At 40.8% G+C, this 18,194-nt stretch overlaps 1 protein-coding gene across 7 annotated transcripts in view; it reads left to right on the top strand.

The window, feature by feature from the left end:
• Positions 1-18,194, top strand: part of Prdm2 (PR/SET domain 2) — a 122,433-nt gene that overhangs the window by 46,345 nt on the left and 57,894 nt on the right. For all 7 annotated transcript variants that reach the window (XM_087215757.1, XM_004850315.3, XM_087215753.1 and 4 more), the window contains one exon: positions 11,199-11,325. In XM_087215757.1, the coding sequence (XP_087071883.1) occupies positions 11,199-11,325 (127 nt within the window). Of the gene's footprint in view, positions 1-11,198; positions 11,326-18,194 lie in introns of those variants that run through there.

Below are 18,194 nucleotides of genomic sequence, written 5' to 3'. Positions count from 1 at the left end.
GAACAGAGGCAAATTTAAGCAGTATTTTTAAAAAAAATTTATTTATTTATTGGTTTTTTGAGGCAGGGTCTCCCTTTGTAGTTCAGGCTGGCCCTGAACTCACTATGTAGCCCAGGCTGGCCTTGAACTAGCAATAATCTTCCTGCCTTAGCTTCCCAAGTGCTGGGATCACAGGGATGCGCTACCACTCCCAGCTTAAAGCGGTATTTTTAGTGTGCCTGACTTTTGAGTGTGAGCTGTCACATGAGGTCACATGTGGCATTTTCTACTTGTGGCATCATGTCAGCACTCAAAAAGTATCAAATTTTGTAGCATATCAGGTTTTGGATGTTTGAATTACTGATACTGAGTCTGTAAAACTAATTCATATAGTTGTTAAGATTAAACAAACCAATGTGTAGTAGCTTAGTTCAAAGTGGGAGATGGCTGTACTATTATTTTTACCTGTCTTTGTCCCAAATAACTCAGTTTTGATCTTTGTAGACTTCCCCCAGTGCTGACCTTGGATATTTACCCAAATATGGATGAGGCCTTTTTAGATTCCTTACTGCTGAACATCTAACTGTATTCTTTTCGATTAAGCATTCTGTGGGGTGGATTTTGTAAATGAATTAACATGTGATGTTCTCACGGCTTTGTAGTGCTGTCACAACTTATTCTATCTAGGTAATTGGGAAATTTTAACATTAGATTTGTTTGCACTATGATTGAAAAGTATTTTAAATTCCAAAAAGTGAACTGTTAAGCCTGCCTATCCATTCATTCATCTATTCATTAGTTTGACAGATACTTATTGAGTATACCAATATGTAAACAGGACAGACAAGGTCTCCAGGCTCATGGAACTTACTTTATTGGGGAGGAGGCATGTAAAAAACAAGTAAATAGGTTAACAAAATTATTGCAGAGAGCAGTAAGTGCTCTGAAAATAATACAATGCTATAGAAAGTGCCTAGGTGGGAGGAGGGCTAGGAGGAAAGTCAAGGACAGCTTTTCTTAGAAAAGACATTTGATTTTACCCCCTCCCCCCTTTGTTTGGAAGGAGCCAGCCATATAAAGTTCTGGCAAAAGAGCAGTACAGGAGGAGGGGCCCCTAGAAACAAGAGCCTTGAAGTTGACCTGGCCCGGTAAAATGCAGGTTTATAGGTACATACTAATATGTAGAGAAGACAATGTGCTTGGTTTTCTAAAGGCTATCTGAACCCAAAGGAAAATTTGGAAGGGGTTTAAGTCTTTTTCTTGTTTTTATTTGTTCTTTGACATTAAAATACAATATAGTCACAAACAACTATAGGTTGTATCCTATAGTTTACTTCTATAGGTGGTAGACTTACAAGGTATATCAACCATTGACCTTGTAGCCAGCTTAGTTCTTGTGAGTATACGCTATATTTGTACAAGGACGGAATTGCCCAATGACAAATTTCTCAGAATATATCTCATCTTTAAGAAACTCATGATTATGTGAAAAAAGAGGTTGTTTTTGACTTTATTTTTTAAAATGTGAATTCGTACTTCCTTTGTTTAACAACATGGGTTTTCTTTTCTTCCAAAATTTGGCACAAAAAATCTTGAAAATGTTAAGGTGTGCAAAAGAAAAATCAGTGCAGTACAGAAGAAAGTAATCCATGATTTAAGAAAATATTATTTTCCTTCTAATAAGGGAATCTAATCTGTGTAGTTGTTTAAAGTAAATTTGGAAAATATATAATGCCATAGTATAATAGCATCTCAGTTACTAACAATTTTGAAAGCTATTCAGTAGGGAACAAATCAGATAATCTAGCACTTTGCCAACCCATTAGGTTTTTAAAAATTTTAGATTAATCAAACAAACAGATTCTCGTATATTGCTATACTGTTGTTTGCAACAACAAAAGAGTAACTTGGGGCACAAATGCCTTCCTACTGTAGAGTTTGTGCAAATGGTTCACTCATCAGGTTGCTGGTATGGTTAGTACCTGGCTGGTGGCCACAGTGGAGAAAACATGGAAAGATGAGCTCTTATTCTTGGAAGTCTCCAGAAAATGTCTGGTGGTGGCTTCTAGCCAGCATTCTGGTTGTGCTGTTTGAGTGAGGAATATGTTAAGAACACATTTGTCTTTATGCCTTCCCATATTTTTTACTTTGGTTTGTTTTATTTTTATTTTGAGACAGGATCTTGCTTAGTTGTCCAACTTGGGCTCAAATTTGCAATCCTCCTGCCTCGGTCTCCCAGATGCTGGGATTACAGATGAGTGCCGCAATGCTTGGCTTGGTTGGTTGGTTATTTATTTATTTAAAGACTTTACATATAGAGTCCTATTTAGACTAGTTTTCTGAAATACTTTTTGATACCATGATTTTATAAATAACAAAAAGAAATGAACTGTTTGGCATTGAAATAATCTACTTTTGAAGAGTAAACAAAGCAGCTTAGCTCATCAGAGTTAAGGCATTTATGATAGCTATTTTGACTCATTAATATTTCTTTATTTTGTACTACTGGGGAGTGAACCCAGGGCCTTCACACTGAGCTATATTCCTGGCCCTTTTTATCGTTTTTATTTTGCAACGGGGTCTCTCTGCAGTAAGTTGCTAAGTTGCCCAGGTGGGGCTCGAACTTGCAATCCTCTTGCCTTAGCCTCTCACACTGTTGGGATTATAGGAGTGTGCTGCCATGTCCAGCTAAAATTTTTTTATTAAATTAAGTGTTTTAGGGGAGGTTTAACTGATTCAAGAAAGGAAATAATACATTGGTTCAAAGATTATAAAATGACGCATTTTGGAGGAAGCACAAACTTTATTTTTAAAGTTCTTTATTTTAAAGAATTTAGCCTATTCTGAAATTTGAACTATTAACACAGTTCTACAGAGAATGACTTTCAAGGGCTTTATCTAAAGTAAAAGGTACGTTGAAGTGAGGAATGATTTTTGTTTCTATACTGATCTTAGACGGTAATTTCTCTCCTGTTCAAAAAAAGAAGAAAACCAGGATGATCCTCTTATATAAGCATAATGCAGTGATCAAAATCAGGAAGCTAGCACTGATGCTTTTCCCTATAGGGAAAGAATACTGCTGTAATTCACTTGTATGTCTTATCAGTCTCCTTGGCTTGGACAGTATTACTTTAGTCTTTGATAACCTTTCACTTTTGAGAACTGGATAATTATTTTATAGAATGTCTCATATTTGGGATAGTCTTAGGTTTCATCATGATTAAATTCCATGTATGCCTAATGGGCAGAAATCTCCTAGAACTGATATATGTTCTCTGCATCTTATCATGAGGCACATGATGTCCATTGTCTCTTTACTAAGACACTCTTTTTCCCCCTTGTGATTAATATTTGTGGGCAGATTTTGAGATGATGCAAATATTCCATTACTCCGAAAACTTTCACCCATTCGTTTTAGCATCTATTGGTGAATCTTGCCTGAATTACTTATTACTATTAAGATTATCAAGTGGTGGTTTTCTGGTTCCTTCATTTCTTTTCATTTATTCATTGAGATCTATCTACTTTTAAGGAAGAGATTGTCCTTTATTTATTTGCTTCTTCATGTCAGTAGGACACATCAATTCTCATTTTATTCAGTGGGTTTCGATGGTATCTTGCTTGCATCCCTACTCTCAGAACTGTTTGAACAGATGAGTCACTCAAGGAGAAACCAAGAAGCCATTTCCCCTCAGTTTGTTTTTTTTAAAATTCTTTTATTGGTACATTTTAGGGATACAATACGTTTACATTTATCATTGGGTGCTTGTACTTATACATGATGTATCTTGGTTCTTATTTTTTTCCCCATTACCTGTGTACCCTTCAGCCCCTCCACCCTACCCTATTTACATAGATTTGGTTTCCATTTTTTTTCTTTATTCATAATTTTTCCTTTCCCTTCTTTCCTTTCCCCTTCCCCTCCTACCACCCCTACACCTTTGGACCTTTTACTATTTCAAATTATAAATTATTCATTTTAATCCTTATTTACACTTTCAGTTTCTCACACTAGAGAAACTATTGGCATTTACACATGTGTGTCCTATTTATTTCACTTAAGAGGATGGCCTCAATATACATCCATTTAGCTATAAATGTCTCTGGTTTCTCATTCTTTATGGCTGAGTAGTACTTCATTTTATAAAAAAACCACATCTTTATCCAGTTTCCAGTTGATGGGCACTTGGGCTGTTTCCAAGGTTTATTTATTACAAACTGTGCCGCTATAAACGTGAGTGCACATATATCGCTGTGGTATGATTCTTTTAATTCTTTTGGGAAGATACCCAGCAGAGGAATAGCCAGGTCAAATGGGACCTCTAGTCCTAGTTCTTTGAGGTATCACCATACTGATTTCCACAGTGGTTGCACCAGTCTGCACTCCCACCAACAATGGAGAAGGGTTCCTTTCTCTCCATACCCCCGCCAGCATTTGTTATTGGTTGATTTCTTGATAGCAGCCATTCTTTCTGGGGTGAGGTGGAATCTCGGTGTTGTTTTCCTCTGCATCTCTCGAATGACCAGTGATGTTGAACATTTTTTCATATATTTATTTGCTGCTTTTACTTCTTTGTCTGAGAAATGTCTGTTCATTTCAGATCTCCATTTCTGAATTGGGTCTTTGAATTTGGGGGGGGGGTCTGATTTTTTGAATTCTTTATATATTCTAGATAGTAGACCTTTGTCTGAGGTACAGCTGCTAAAAATTTTTCCCACATTATATGTTGTCTGTTAGCTCTGTTGGTGGTTTGTCTTGCAGTGCAGAAGCTTTTTAATAAAATGAGATCCCAGTTGTTGATTCTTTGTGCTAGTTCCCGTGCTACTGAGGTTTTGTTCATAAAGTCTTTTCCTATCCCGATGTATTCAGGAGTTCTACCTAACTTAACTTCCAGCAAGTTTAGTGTTTCTGTCTTAATATTTAGATCTTTAAGCCACTTTGATCTTAGTTTAGTGCATGGTGATAGGTATGGATCTAGTTTTAATCTTTGGCAGGTTGAAATCCAGTTTTTCCAACATCATTTATTAAATAGGCTCTTTCCTCCAATGAAGGTGGTTGGCTCCTTTGTCAAAGATGAGGTGGCTGAGTATGTCTGAAGTTGTTTCTGCACCTTTTAATCTGTTCCACTGGTCCTCAGGTCTGTTTCTTTGCTAGTACCATGTTGTTTTTGTCACAGTGGCTTTGTAGTATACTTTCAAGTTGGGAATTGTGATACCCCCCGGCCATGTCTCTGTTGCCTAGAATTGCTTTTGCTATTCTAGGTCTCTTCTGGTTCCAAATGAATTTTTGGATTGTTTTCTCTAGCTCTGTGAAGTATATTGTTGGAATTTCAATTGGCATTGCATTAAATCTATATAGTAGTTTTGGAAGTATGGCCATTTTCACTATAGTGGTTCTTCTTACTCAGGAACAAGGGATGTCTTTCCATTTTCTTATATCCTCCTCAATCTCCTTTTTCAGTACGCTGTAGTTTTCAGTGTAGAGGTCTTTTGCTTCCTTTGTTAGGTTGATTCCTAGATATTTCATTTTTTTGGATGCTATTGTAAAAGGAATTGTTTCCCTAGTTTCTCTTTCAGTGAGTCTGCTATGTGTGTATAAGAAGGCTATTGTTTTGTCAGTGTTGACCTTATATCCAGCTACCCCTACTGAATCTGTCAATTAGGTCTAGAAGTCTTTTGGCTGAGTATTTTGGGTCTTCTATGTAAAGTATCATATCGTCAGCAAATAATGACAGTTTAATTTCTTCCTTTCCTATCTTTATTCCTTTCTCTTTTCTAATTGCTGTTGCTAATATTGCCAGAACTGTATTGAACAGGAGTGCTGATAGTGGGCATCCTTGTCTTGTTCCTGATTTTAGCGTGAAAGTTTTCAGTTTTTGACCATTTAGTATGATGTTGGCTGTTGGATTTTCATAGATACCCTTAATCAGGTTGAGATAAAGACCTTCTATTCCAATTTTTTGTAGCATTTTTATCATGGATGGGTGTTGGATTTTGTCAAATGCTTTTTCTGCATCTATAGAGGTGATTATATGGGTTTTGTTCTTGACTCTGTTAATATAGTGTTTTACATTTATTGATTTAGGAATGTTGAACCATCCTTGCATCCCTGGGATAAATCCGACTTGGTCAGGGTGTATGATCTTCTTGATGATCCTTTGTATTCTGTTTGCTGGTATCTTGTTGAGGATTATTGCATCTATGTTCATAAGGGAGATTGGCCTGTAGTTTTCTTTTTGGGTTGGGTCATTCCCTGGTTTTGGAATCAAAGTAACCCTTGCTTCCAGGAATGAATTTGGAAGCATTGCTTCTCTTTCAATTTTCTTGATGAGTTTAAAGAGTAATGGTGATAGTTGTTCTTTAAATGTCTTGTAGAATTCAGCAGTGAAGCCATCAGGACCCGGGCTTTTCTTTGTTGGTAAATTTTTTATTACATTTTCAATTTCTCTCATTGTAATTGGGGTGTTTAGAATTTCTATATCTTCTTCATTTAACTTTGTCAATTCATATGTATCTAGGAATCTGTCCATTTCTTCTGTGTTTTCCATTTTATTAGTGTACAGGTTCTCAAAGTAGGTATTGATGATCCTCTGGATTTCTGCTGGGTCTGTTGTGATTACACCTTTTTTGTTCTTAATTGCATGGATTTGAGCCTTTTCTTTCCTTTTTTTGATAAGGTTGGCTAAAGGTTTACCAATTTTATTTATTCTTTCAAAAAACCAACTCTTTGATTCATTAATTTTTTTATCATTCTCTTAGTCTCCATTGCATTGATTTCTGCTCTGATCTTTATAATTTCCTTTCTTGTACGAGCTTTGGATTGTTATGCTCTTCTTTTTTTAGGAGCTTGAGGTTCTGCATTAGGTTATTTAACTGAGTTCTCTCTGTTGTCCTAATATGGGTATTCACTGCTATGAATTTACCTTGTAGAACTGCTTTCATTGTGTCCCACAGATTCCTGTATGTTGTACTGGCATTGTCATTTACTTGTAGAAACTGTCTAATTTCTTCTTTAATGTCCTCTGTGACCCATTGGTTGTTCAGAAGAGTGTTATTCAATTTCCATGTGTTTGTGAGAGTTTTGCAGTTTCTTATGTTATTGACCTCCAATTTTATTGCACTATGGTCTGATAATATACAGGGGGTAACTTCAGTTCTTTTACATTTACTTAGACATGTCCTATGAGCTAGCATGTGGTCTTATTCTGGAGAATGACCCATGTGCAGCTGAAAAGAATTTGTATTCTGATTTTTTGGGGTGGAACACTCTGTAAACATCTATTAAGTGCATTTGTTCAGTACCTTCATTCAGTTCTAAAATTTCGTTGTTAATTTTTGGTCTAGATGATCTATTTGTGATAGTGGGGTATTGAAGTCCCCCACTATAATTGTATTAGTGCTTATTTCATTTTTCATGTCCATTCATATTTCTTTTGTATAATTGTGGGCATTCAAATTTGGTGTATATTTAGGATTGTCATCTCTTCCTCTTGGATTGTTTCCCCCCTTCACAAGGATGTAGTGACCGTCTTTGTCTCTCTTAATTAGTTTTGGTTTGAAATCTACTTTGTCTGCAAATAAGATTGCTACGCCTGCTTTTTTCTGGGTTCCTGCCACATGGAGAACTGTTTTCCATCCTTTTATTTTCAGTCTATGAATTTCTTTTTGAGTTAGGTGTGTTTCTTGTATACAGCATATTGCTGGATTTTGCTTCTTAATCCATTCTGTCTGTTTCTTTTGATTGGTGAATTGAGGCCATTAACATTGATAGTTATAATTGATAGATATTGAGTCATCCTTGGCATGTTTTGCTGTTGTTGGCTCTTTTATTTCGTATTTTCCTCCCTTTCCCTTTAGTTTTTTACCTTGCCTGGTTGCTTCCCTCTGTTGGGCCTCATGGAGTTGTGACGTTCATTGTCTTTTTCTAGGATATTGCTTAGAATCGTTTGGAGTGCTGGTTCGGTGTTCATGAAATTTCTCAGGTGTTCTTTGTCATGGAAGTATCTAATTTCCCCATTGGTTTTGAAAGAGAATTTTGCAGTAACAACAGTCTAGGTTGGAAGTTATTTTCTTTTAGGGCTTGAAATACTTGACTGCAGGCTGTCCTTGATTTGAGGGTTTGTGTTGAGAAGTCTGCCGTGATTCTGATGGGCTTTCCTTTGTAGGTTATTTGTTTCTTTTCTCTAACTGCTTGTAGAATTTTGTTCTTGTGTTGGATTTCTGGGATCTTGACTATTATATGTCTAGGTGTAGATTTTTTTTGATCATGGGTAGGTGGAGTTCTATATGCCTCACTTATCTGTATGTTCACTTCTCCACGTCAGTCTGGGAAGTGTTCTACTATTACTTCTGTGAACAGTTTTTTTATGTCAGTTGTACTTTCTCCTGTTTTTTTCATGGACTCCTATCAGTCTTTTGTTATTCGTCTTTGCATCGCCTAGCAGCTGCTGGATTGATTTCTCGTGGTCCCTTACTATTTTGAAGAGATCTCTGTTTTTATGGTCCTTAACTGTAATCCTGTCTTCTATATCTGATATTCTATCTTCAGAGTCTCTTAATCTGCTCTGCATGCCTTCAGTGGAGTTTTTAATCTCCTGGATAGCTGTTTGAATCTGTTCCATGGATTTTTTTTTTTTTTGGTACCGGGGATCGAACTCAGGTCTTTGCACTTGTGCAGCAGTTGGCGAAACCACTGAGCTAAATCCCCGGCCCTAGATTCCATTTCTTATGTTATGTTGGGCGATCATGGTTTCCATTTCTTTTTTATGCCGGGCATTCATGGCTTCCATCATGTTTCTATGCATCTATTTTTTTTTATCTGTTTCTGTTCTAGAGCCTCTAATTATGTCTTTCACTCTGGTCACCATCTGTGTAGTTATCTGGGAAATTATTTCTATTTTGAATTTTTCTAGAGCCTCATTCATCTGTTTTGTTACTTCCTGTGCTATCAGTTCAGGGTGTCCAGGTGATTATCAGACTTTTCCACTTGGTTTCCCCTAGAATTTGCCTTTTGTTGGGTGGAAGTCTGTGTTTGTGCCTTACTTAAATGTCTTCTCATTTTTGTTTTTGGTACTGTCCTTGCTTCAATTCCTGGGTTGATACTTTGAAGTTACTTATTGTAAATATCTTTGTTGATGTATTTAGAACACTTACGGAATGATTGCTTCTCTGAGGTGTCTTCCAGATATAGCTGGTCTTTAGGTTTTGAGTCTCTAATGGCTCTAAGGCTGTCTCATTTTCATTATACCAGGAAGGACAGCTGATTAGATCAGTCACAACACCTTAGCCCAAGTGATGCAATCAGCAACAAAATAGCATCAAGTACCTCTTAGAAAATGACAATTTGTGGTAGTTATTAATCTATCACCTTTAACTGTGTGAATTAAATCAAAATCAAGGACCAACCCAACATATGTTTATAGTGAATAAACTCTTCAATATAGCAACTTTACCCTTTGGGTTGGGGAGTTAGAAGGAGTTAGGGAGGGGGAGGAATAGGAAAGGGGAAGGTTAGCAGTGAGGCCAGAGGGCACAGGCAAGAGAAGGACAGAGAAGAAATGAAAGATAAAGAAGAAATACGAATTAAGGGCAGGACAGGAACACAAAGGGAGATGAAGAACAATGTGGGACAGCAAAGGAGGGAGGTAGAGAGAGAAAGAAAAGAGGAGAGAAAGAAAAAAATAAAAATTTTAAAGGAGTAGCAAAGAAGAAAAAAATTAAAAACAAGAGCAAAAAAATAGTGGTAATTCTGAAAATAACAAATAAAAGATAAAAATGAAGGTCCTCCTTCAGGGTATGTCTCTGCTGTCACAATAGATAACGTGGGCAGCCGTGTGCAGCTATATGTCAGTGAGTCTCAGTAAGCCAGTCACAGACTTGTGTGATTCAGGCAGATTTCTGGCTGCAGCTCCCAAGTTGAGCTCCCTGTTCTCCTACAGGGTTGAACTCTGCAAGGTTCTACTGCAGGTTCCAGCTGCCTTTCCCCTGAAGATAGTCCAGGTTCCGATAAGGAGGTGAAGATCCCTCCAACTTACCAAGCACGGTGGTCTGGTGTGCCTTTATTGCAGAGATTCTGTTCACTTCTCCAGTGGGCTTCAGTTTTCATCCGGGACCCCGAGAGAGGCCCTTTCTGTGTTGTTCACTTCTGTAGCTCAGGACAATGCCCTTTATGCTCCCCTGTGCCTCTGTAGTGTGGCTCCAAGTAGAGGCTTGGTCTCCTGGTCGAAAGTGGGCAGAGCGAGCAGGACTGAGCAGGGCACCCTCAGCCAGTGCCTGCTCTACCAGGGCGCAAGGCCAAGCTGGAGGCTGGTGGGCCTTTCCAGGGGTCCTCTCCGGCTTGGTCTCAGGCCTGGTGGTCTCCTGGTTGAAAGTTCCCTCAGTTTGTTTAGGGTCCAGTCTTACCACGCAGCGTATTTTGTTCTTCAGAATCTTGTTGTAGGTTTAATAAGTATGTTGGGGGGGGTGTCGGCATGGCTCCTACTCACACCTCACTTGTTAAGGATTATATGTTTTGGGAGCATAATACATGGGAGGCATCTTTAGGTATGTCCTTCCGTGTTTAAAAGATGTAATGTAAAATCTTGATGTGTCTGATCCGAATAGGTTGGCAGCACTGCGTAAATAATATGATGCGTTGTCCGGAGCTGCTTCCTGTCAGCATTTCTGTGATAAAAACAGCGTTGTATGGATAAATGTGCTTAACTTGCGCTTGGGATCAGAAACGTGTATGGGCAGTCCCGTTAGCATGCTGCCTACTTAATGGTGCTTCAGATTTTCATCCACTTGGATTTCGTGGGCAGAATGATTCTGGGTTGTATTTTCTCTTCTGTGTGGGTGGCATGAGGCTTGCAGCAGTAAGACGTGGAAGCGCCTGCTGGTTAGGTCCCACCAGCCACTGCTGGCCCTTCTGCTGCAGCGTGCTGCTTGAGGTGAGCCCCTCCCCCTAGCGGAGCCCGTCCTCCCTCCCGGTGCGCGCGCCCGCGAGCCCCTCCTCCTAGCTGACCTCCCTGCGGTGCGCGCGTCCGCGAGCCCCTCCCAGCGGCGGAGCCTCCGAACGCTCAACCCGGGCTCCTCCTCCCCGCGTCGCCGGCCGCGGCGCGGCGCCCGCCCGACAGCTGTTTGCCATCGGCTCGCCGCTCCCGCCCGCCTGGGCGCCGCCCCGCCCCCGCCAACAACCGTCGTTCTGATTGGTCTGGCGCTTGTCTCTTCTCTCCCCGCAGCCAATCGCGCCTGGCGAGGAGCTCCTGGTCTGGTACAATGGGGAAGACAACCCCGAGATAGCAGCTGCGATTGAGGAAGAGCGAGCCAGCGCCCGAAACAAGCGGAGCTCGCCCAAGAGCCGGAAAGGTAGGACCAGCCGGACGCGGCCCCGATCCAGCCTAGCGCCGCGCCCGGCCTGCCCGCCCCCGCCCCCCTCCGGGTCGCGCGCGGCGTCTCCGTGACCTTTTCCGAACTCGGCCCAGTCGTCCCGGTCCGCAGTCCCACTCGGCCGCTGCTGAATCACGGCGGCCCGCCTTCGGGCTGTGGGCGAACTTGTGTTGGAACGCGGCGCGGCCGAAAGTGCCGGCCAGGCCCGGGGCGGGTCTGCCCCGCGGCGTCGGAGTCGGGCCGCGCCGCGCTCGGCCTCCGCCTTCCGGCCGGCGTGACAGCCGCCCCGCGATCGGGGTCGGGCCGCCGCGCGGGACGGGATGGGACGGGACGCGGGGCAGAGCGGACCGGACCCGGGAGGGGGAGGGGGGGCAACCCCGGCGGCGGGGCGGCAGGCTCCCCAGGATGTCTCGGCCGGCCGGAGGCAGGGACTGCTTGTGTGGGGCTGACCCAGTTCTCATAGTTGATGATTTATGATGTTTTTGAACAAAAGGTAAAGTGTAGCCACACTTAGGAAGGGAGGGGGTAATTTCTGGGCAGGAACATAGTTTGGTTGGGTATATCATATTTCCAGCTGGTGTGCTGATACGTAGTTGAAATTTTTTTTATGAAGAATTTTAATGTGTATTTAGGGATTTTTATAGAATCCAGTTTGAATATATGTCTAGGCACGATATGGTAGTTTTTAAAAATTAATACAAACGTTTTTATTTTTTGCTCATCTTAGGTTTTAAGTTTGTTTTTTATTAACACAAATACTTTTCATTTTATTTTTTAGCCCATCTTAGATCTTAAGTACATTTTTCTAATCATCTGAACAAATGAGTCTATTCTTTTTCCAGAACGTTGCAAAGTACAGTATGTTGTGGAAGTCAGACTGTAAATAAAATCATAAAGTAAACTTGATTTGGGGAAGTTTTAAAAACAATATTTAAAATTTAAGCAAAAACTTCATTTCGATTTTTCAGTTACATATTGTTTTTCCCAGAATACTGAAAATAGAATTAATTCACCCAAGGGACAGTTGGCGGGCCTTTTGATGACTTCAGGTTCTCCGATTTATTAAAGGTTCTCTTACTTATAGTTGCTGCTTTAGGTCATTAAATTACTTTCATTTTGAATCAGATGATCAGTCTGGAAAATTCAAGGTTTGTTTTTTTTTTTTTTAACTATTTCAAATTTGTGTTATAATTTTCTTATACTAAGCTTAGTGATTGTTTTCAAGTTTAATGTAATTCAACTTATTCTTTTATTTAATGTGCATTTTGTTTATAAAGAATCACCTTTCCAGGTAAGTCATGATTTGTAGGGACTGGAGACTGGAAGACAGGGACTCTTTACTGAGCCATTAAACATAACTAACTCAAATTTAAACGTATTTATAGCTTAATAGCAACCTTGCTTTAAGGCTTTTCTCTGTTTGGCATGCTTTGGTGTACAGTTCTATTTCATTATGCTTTGCTCTTTTATTCCCTAATTTATTGTCCTGTCGGATGTGGAGAAGAACCTCAAAATAAACTTTATTACTGATTACATGGACTTCTATGCATTTACACATTTTATGCTTATATTACTGGTTTTTATATAGTAAGCTAATATTTATTACAGTTAATCCCATTAGTGTATTTATACCTGCTCTGGGAAGCATACAACCCACCTAATCAGTCCTATTTCTTATTAATTTATTTTTTTTCCAGTACTGGGCATTGAACCCAGAGCCTTTGTACTGAGCTGCATCCTCAGTCCTTTTTTAAAGACAGAGTATTGATTGCTAAGTCAATAAATTGCCCAAGCTGAGCTCAAATTTGTGATCCTTCTGCCTCAGCTACCCAGAGTGCTGGAGTTACATTCCTGCACTGCCACACCCAGCTTGATTTTAAGTTTTAATTAAAACTCTTGCACGAAGCTCAAAATTAGAGCATACAGTTCATTTTGCATGGCTTATTGGTAAAGAACCCTGTTTGGTCTCTGACCTGAAATTTGGAGAGTTTAAATAATGAGTCAAACCTTTATTTTTAAATTAAATACTCTGAAAGCTAATTTATAGCTTGCAAAAACCTGAAATGGAGAACTCTTTATTTTAATTCGGTTCTTTTAGATGGTATATGTGACCTCAGACATTTAAATAGTATCTTTTTGAGGCAGTGATGTCAGAGAGTGAATCAACATAAATTTCTCTCAGAGGTAGTATTAATATTTTGGAAAGCCATATGTTGAATGCTTAGAGCTGACAGGTAGATAGACATTAGACCTAACCTCATTTCAGTCATGAGAGAAACAAAGGGCTGGATTCTTCACACTTCTGGACCTCAGCTTCTGTGTGACAGCTGCTGTTTGTACATAGCTGTGCATTGCACGTTGGGCTTTTCAGAATTCATCAGTTGCCTTGCCTGTGGATCAGAAGGCCTGCCGGGGCCCTGAAGAGTCCTGATGCCTCATGTACAACAAACTGACCCGGTCTCATTCCCTCTCTCTCATATTAATGCAGCTAATGGATGAGCCCCTGGCATGTGCCAGGCACTCTGCTAGCTTGTACAGCATGGTGGTAAGCAGGAAGGCAGCAGTAATTCCTCTTGTGGCACCTGCAGCCCGGGCTGGTGGGAGTGACAGTGCATCAGTGCGTCACTGACCAGTGCCTGGATGGTTCGCTGGCAGTAAGTAGGCCCTCAATAAGTATTCATTGATTGGCAAACAAAGACTCCCACAAACAGTGTGTACAGAAAGCGAGGACATAGTGCTGGGAGAACACAGTTCATATTGTCTCTGACCAAGGAGCATGCAGTTTTTCCATGGGCCAAAGATGTACGTATGTCTGGCTTTTTTTTTTTTTTTTTTTTTTGGTACCAGGAACCGAACTCAGGTCTTTCTGGCCCTGTCAGGCATTTTTAACTGGAATTTAATTTGGATTCCCACCTTTGTACTTATGCTTAACTTGTTACATGTCGAACAGCCCCTATAACATTGAATTTGCAAAGTTCCTTGGACAGGACAGATTAAACTTCAGGTAAAGAGGAAGAGAGGGTTTAGTGTTGGGTGTGTTGGGCTATTTTAATGTGAGCTGTGGGTGTATTAATCTATAACGCAGCCTAGAAAAGGCCACATTTGGAAGTTTCTGTCGTCTTTACAATCTTTGTCCACTGTTTGGGACTGTGAGAAATGAGAGATTGAGTTTGCTTATTAGCAGTAAACAGTGGTTGTTGGCAAACCTGAATGTTCGGTCTTTTTCTTTTTGGTGCTGGGGGTTGAAACCCAGGGCTTCTTGCATGCTAGGCATGTGCTGTGCAACTGAGTATACCCCCAGCCCACCTGAGGTCCTTTTAACCTGAAGAAACAACACCGGCTTTACACAAATGGGCTTGGTGGAAGGAATGAGAAATACAAGACGCTTCAGTTTCTACCAGGTGTGGCACTTAGGACAAGTCAAGTCATCTTCCTGAGGTTTAGTACCCCCATGTCTAAAAATGGGTGTTGGTAATGATGATCCGGGCAAGTGTGCTGTGTATTCTCACCAGGTTGTAAGGAGTGAGCAAGATAATGGAACGGAATGGGCTTGATGAAAGTCCATGGCTCTTGGTAACTATAAGTGCCACATCTGTGTTTCGGCTGAGGAACCTCCCAAGTTTGCAGAGTAACCAGTGGATATTTATTTGTGGGCCACACGCAGAAAGTCCACAGAAGTACCAGCTTCTTCCTGCTTGTCCTCCCCGCACTGGAGCCTCAGCTTACCCTTACTGAAGGCCTCGCGGTAACCTACTGACCTCTCTGTTCCAGCAAATTAGAAGGGAATAGTTATTTATACCAGCAAGAAGTTTTATACCTGATAGCTGGACAGTGAAGAAGATATTGTATAGCAAGACCAATAATGACTTACAGAGTGTAACTCTTTAAGGTCACTTTATAGGTTCACATAATCCTTTATAAAAGCCTTAAGTAGTTCCTGAGAATATCAACAAGTTTGTAAGTAAGTAACTTAGTCATCACCGAACACCAAATTATTATCAGTTTAAAAAGGAAATGTTTTGTTTTGTCTCTAGTCAGAATTGTCTAAATAAAAACCCCAGGTGCTTTGAATAACACTCAAGTGATTTGAAACTGCACATATTTGAATGTCTTCTCCAAAGCTGCTGAGTAACCAATGAGTTTAGGGAGGTAAAAGCTCCATATGGAGAACTCAGGCTCGGGCAGCTTATAAAGGAAAAGTGCTAGCCAACTGGTGCATACAGCAAGGACTGGTGCCATTCAGAAAAGAGAAAAGGCACTCAAGGCTGGGCTGGACTGGCCTGTTTTGGAAGGTCCTATTTAGAAAGGGTGGTGAGAGAGGGATGTTCAGGAGCCTCAGCCTGGGGACTTTTACCGGTGCCATCAGAGAAGTTGAAATAATCTGAAGCTCCCTAGTTCCCCACCAAGTACTTTACTGAGTCCCGGATTCATAGCATAGAATCACAGTGAGAGGCCTGATTCTCAGTAGCTAGGGTACCACAGGCAACAGGTGAGCAAGACATGCCTTGTAGTGTCAGGGCATGTGACACAGACAGTATTCTCAGAGCTTTAGAAAGAGGGCTAACTTGACATTTTAGGAGCATTTCTGCTTATGTAGAAATCCACATGAGTATCTTGGAATTGTGAAACTCGCTTCTACAAATGGCCATATTGGCTCCTTCCTCTTCAGTCAGGCACCATGTGTATGCAGCTGGGCTGGCAGGGCCATTTGAGCGAAGGCTGCATCAGGCACTAGATGCCCCAAGTGCAGAGCTTCTGATCTGTGCCATTGCAGCCAAGTGCAGGTCATGCTGTTGTGTTCTGATTGGTGTCTGTTGACGGGTCCTTCTGGAGAGCAGGTCTTGTTGCTTCAGGATCACAGGGGAGCACCATGGTGAGAAACTTGAGAGGGACTTTGGGGAAGGGAAAGAACAGAACGTGAGTTGTTCCTCAGAGGGACAGGGGAGGTCACGGGAACCTGCTAGACATTAGGTAGGAAACATGCAAACGGACGACTCTGATGGTGATGTGGAGCCTCCTGGACTCTAGAGGGTTGCACCACACAGAGTGCTGAGCATCCCATGAGCTTTCTTATTAAACCTATGTTTGTTGGGTTGGTGTGTCCCAACTCCAGTGGGAACAGGCATTTCTTTTTTTTTTTGGTACGGGGGATTGAACTTGGGTCCTTGTGCTTGCGCAGCAGGCGGTGAAACAACTGAGCTAAATCCCCGGCCCGGAACAGGCATTTCTTAAGGTTGGAGAATTTGTCCAACATGCTATGCCAAAGAGTATCAGAGTCACAGCTTGAACCCAAATGTTCCATGCCTTTTCAACTTGGACATACAGTGGGCATCATTGCTGTAAGGGAAAACACAGGATCCATTTAAAGTTAACATTCGAGAATCCGTTTAATGAAAGCAGAGAACAGGTGCACTTCTGTGGAGTGCACTCCTAGCCATTCACAGCAGCTTGAAGCTCTACTTCTGGCTCCTTGGCCAATTCTGAGTGACAGGCCTGGCTGTGGTATCTGAGGGTGATGGCAGATGGGCCCTGTACATTTTGGTGGGTTGATCTTGCGTCCACGGACACTCATACATAGTTGTTTGCAGGTGTAGAGCAGAGCATGGAGCAGTTGGGGGACATGGTGTTCTGTGCTTGCTTTATGGCTTGCAGGCTTGTCTCATTGACCCAAGCAGGCTTTATTTTATTTACCCTGTTTGGCTGGTTGTGGTGGGGCCTGTCCCTGCCGTAGCACTTGGTGCTTTCTTAGCTGGAGTGGTGCCTCTGCTGAGCATTAGACAGCCCAGCTCTGGTAGCTGCTTTCCAGCTTGGTTACTCTGCTGCTGTTGTGAGCTGTTTTTAAAAAGAGTTCGAATTTTTTGCAATAGTGTGTGTGGGGGTGGTGGTTAACTTCTAATTCTATTTCTGTCAATTGCTACAAATTCTTGTTAAAGTTGGTCACTTGTTTTGTTCCTTTGATTCTTAATATATGTGAGATTGTTTATGGGAAATTAATGTGAATTAACTATCATCTTCCAAAACTTGTTTCCAGAGTTTTTTTTACTGTATTTAGTGGATGAATTTGCAAAATCGTTATATACACTGTGGTGGAAAAACTTTCTAACATAGTCGTCTGTGCTAAGAAGGGTGCTGTGTTCTGTCTGTTCTTTGGTGGTTATTCTGATCCCCTGTTCATTATGGCTTGAAAGGTGATACTTGCCCAATACTAATAAAGGTTTGTTTGGTAAGTTTTCTAGAAGGTATAAAACAAGACCCTTAAATAAGTTCAAAATAGTTTGGTTGGCTTTTTAAAAATCCACTTGAAATTTGAAAACTAAAAATAAAAGAACAATTTCTTGTTCTTTTCCCTAACCATGAACACCAGGTTCTTTTCTAAAATTACAGAGTTTTAAATCATTTTAAAACTCCTGCAGTGCTTCCTTTTCCTATGTAGTTTTCATGTTCCATTTTATGCGTATCTTGTACTATTCATGGACTTAATGTTCCTGGGAGCATTGCAGAGAGGAAGGTGTGGTTTTGTATTTGAAGTTGCTTCTAAAGAACACAGCGATTGGATAGACACCCCAAGAACATCGCTTTGGAGGTTAAACATTACTAAGCACTTCTTCGAGTGAAGTGTTGAGGGGAGAACTGGAAATTGCAGTTTCAGATAGCCTGGCCGTGGTGCTCTGGTGACTTTCAGATTACTTGTTTATATTTTACACGCTGCCAAGAACAGCGCTAAAGTTTGGTTTTGTTAGTGTTAATAGTTTGGTTTGAAATAGGAAAACTGAGTGACACAGAGAAGTAAGTCATTTATTTGAAAACACTAATGTGGTTTCTCTAAGTGAAAAAGAGAAATACTGAAA

Source organism: Heterocephalus glaber, unplaced genomic scaffold, assembly GCF_053883595.1.
Source record: "Heterocephalus glaber isolate CG9 unplaced genomic scaffold, H.glaber_assembly_v1.0 deba00001452, whole genome shotgun sequence".
NCBI classification, from domain to species: Eukaryota; Metazoa; Chordata; class Mammalia; order Rodentia; family Bathyergidae; genus Heterocephalus; species Heterocephalus glaber.
Note: the sequence above shows the minus strand (reverse complement) of the source record. Positions and strands in the feature narration are given on the sequence as shown.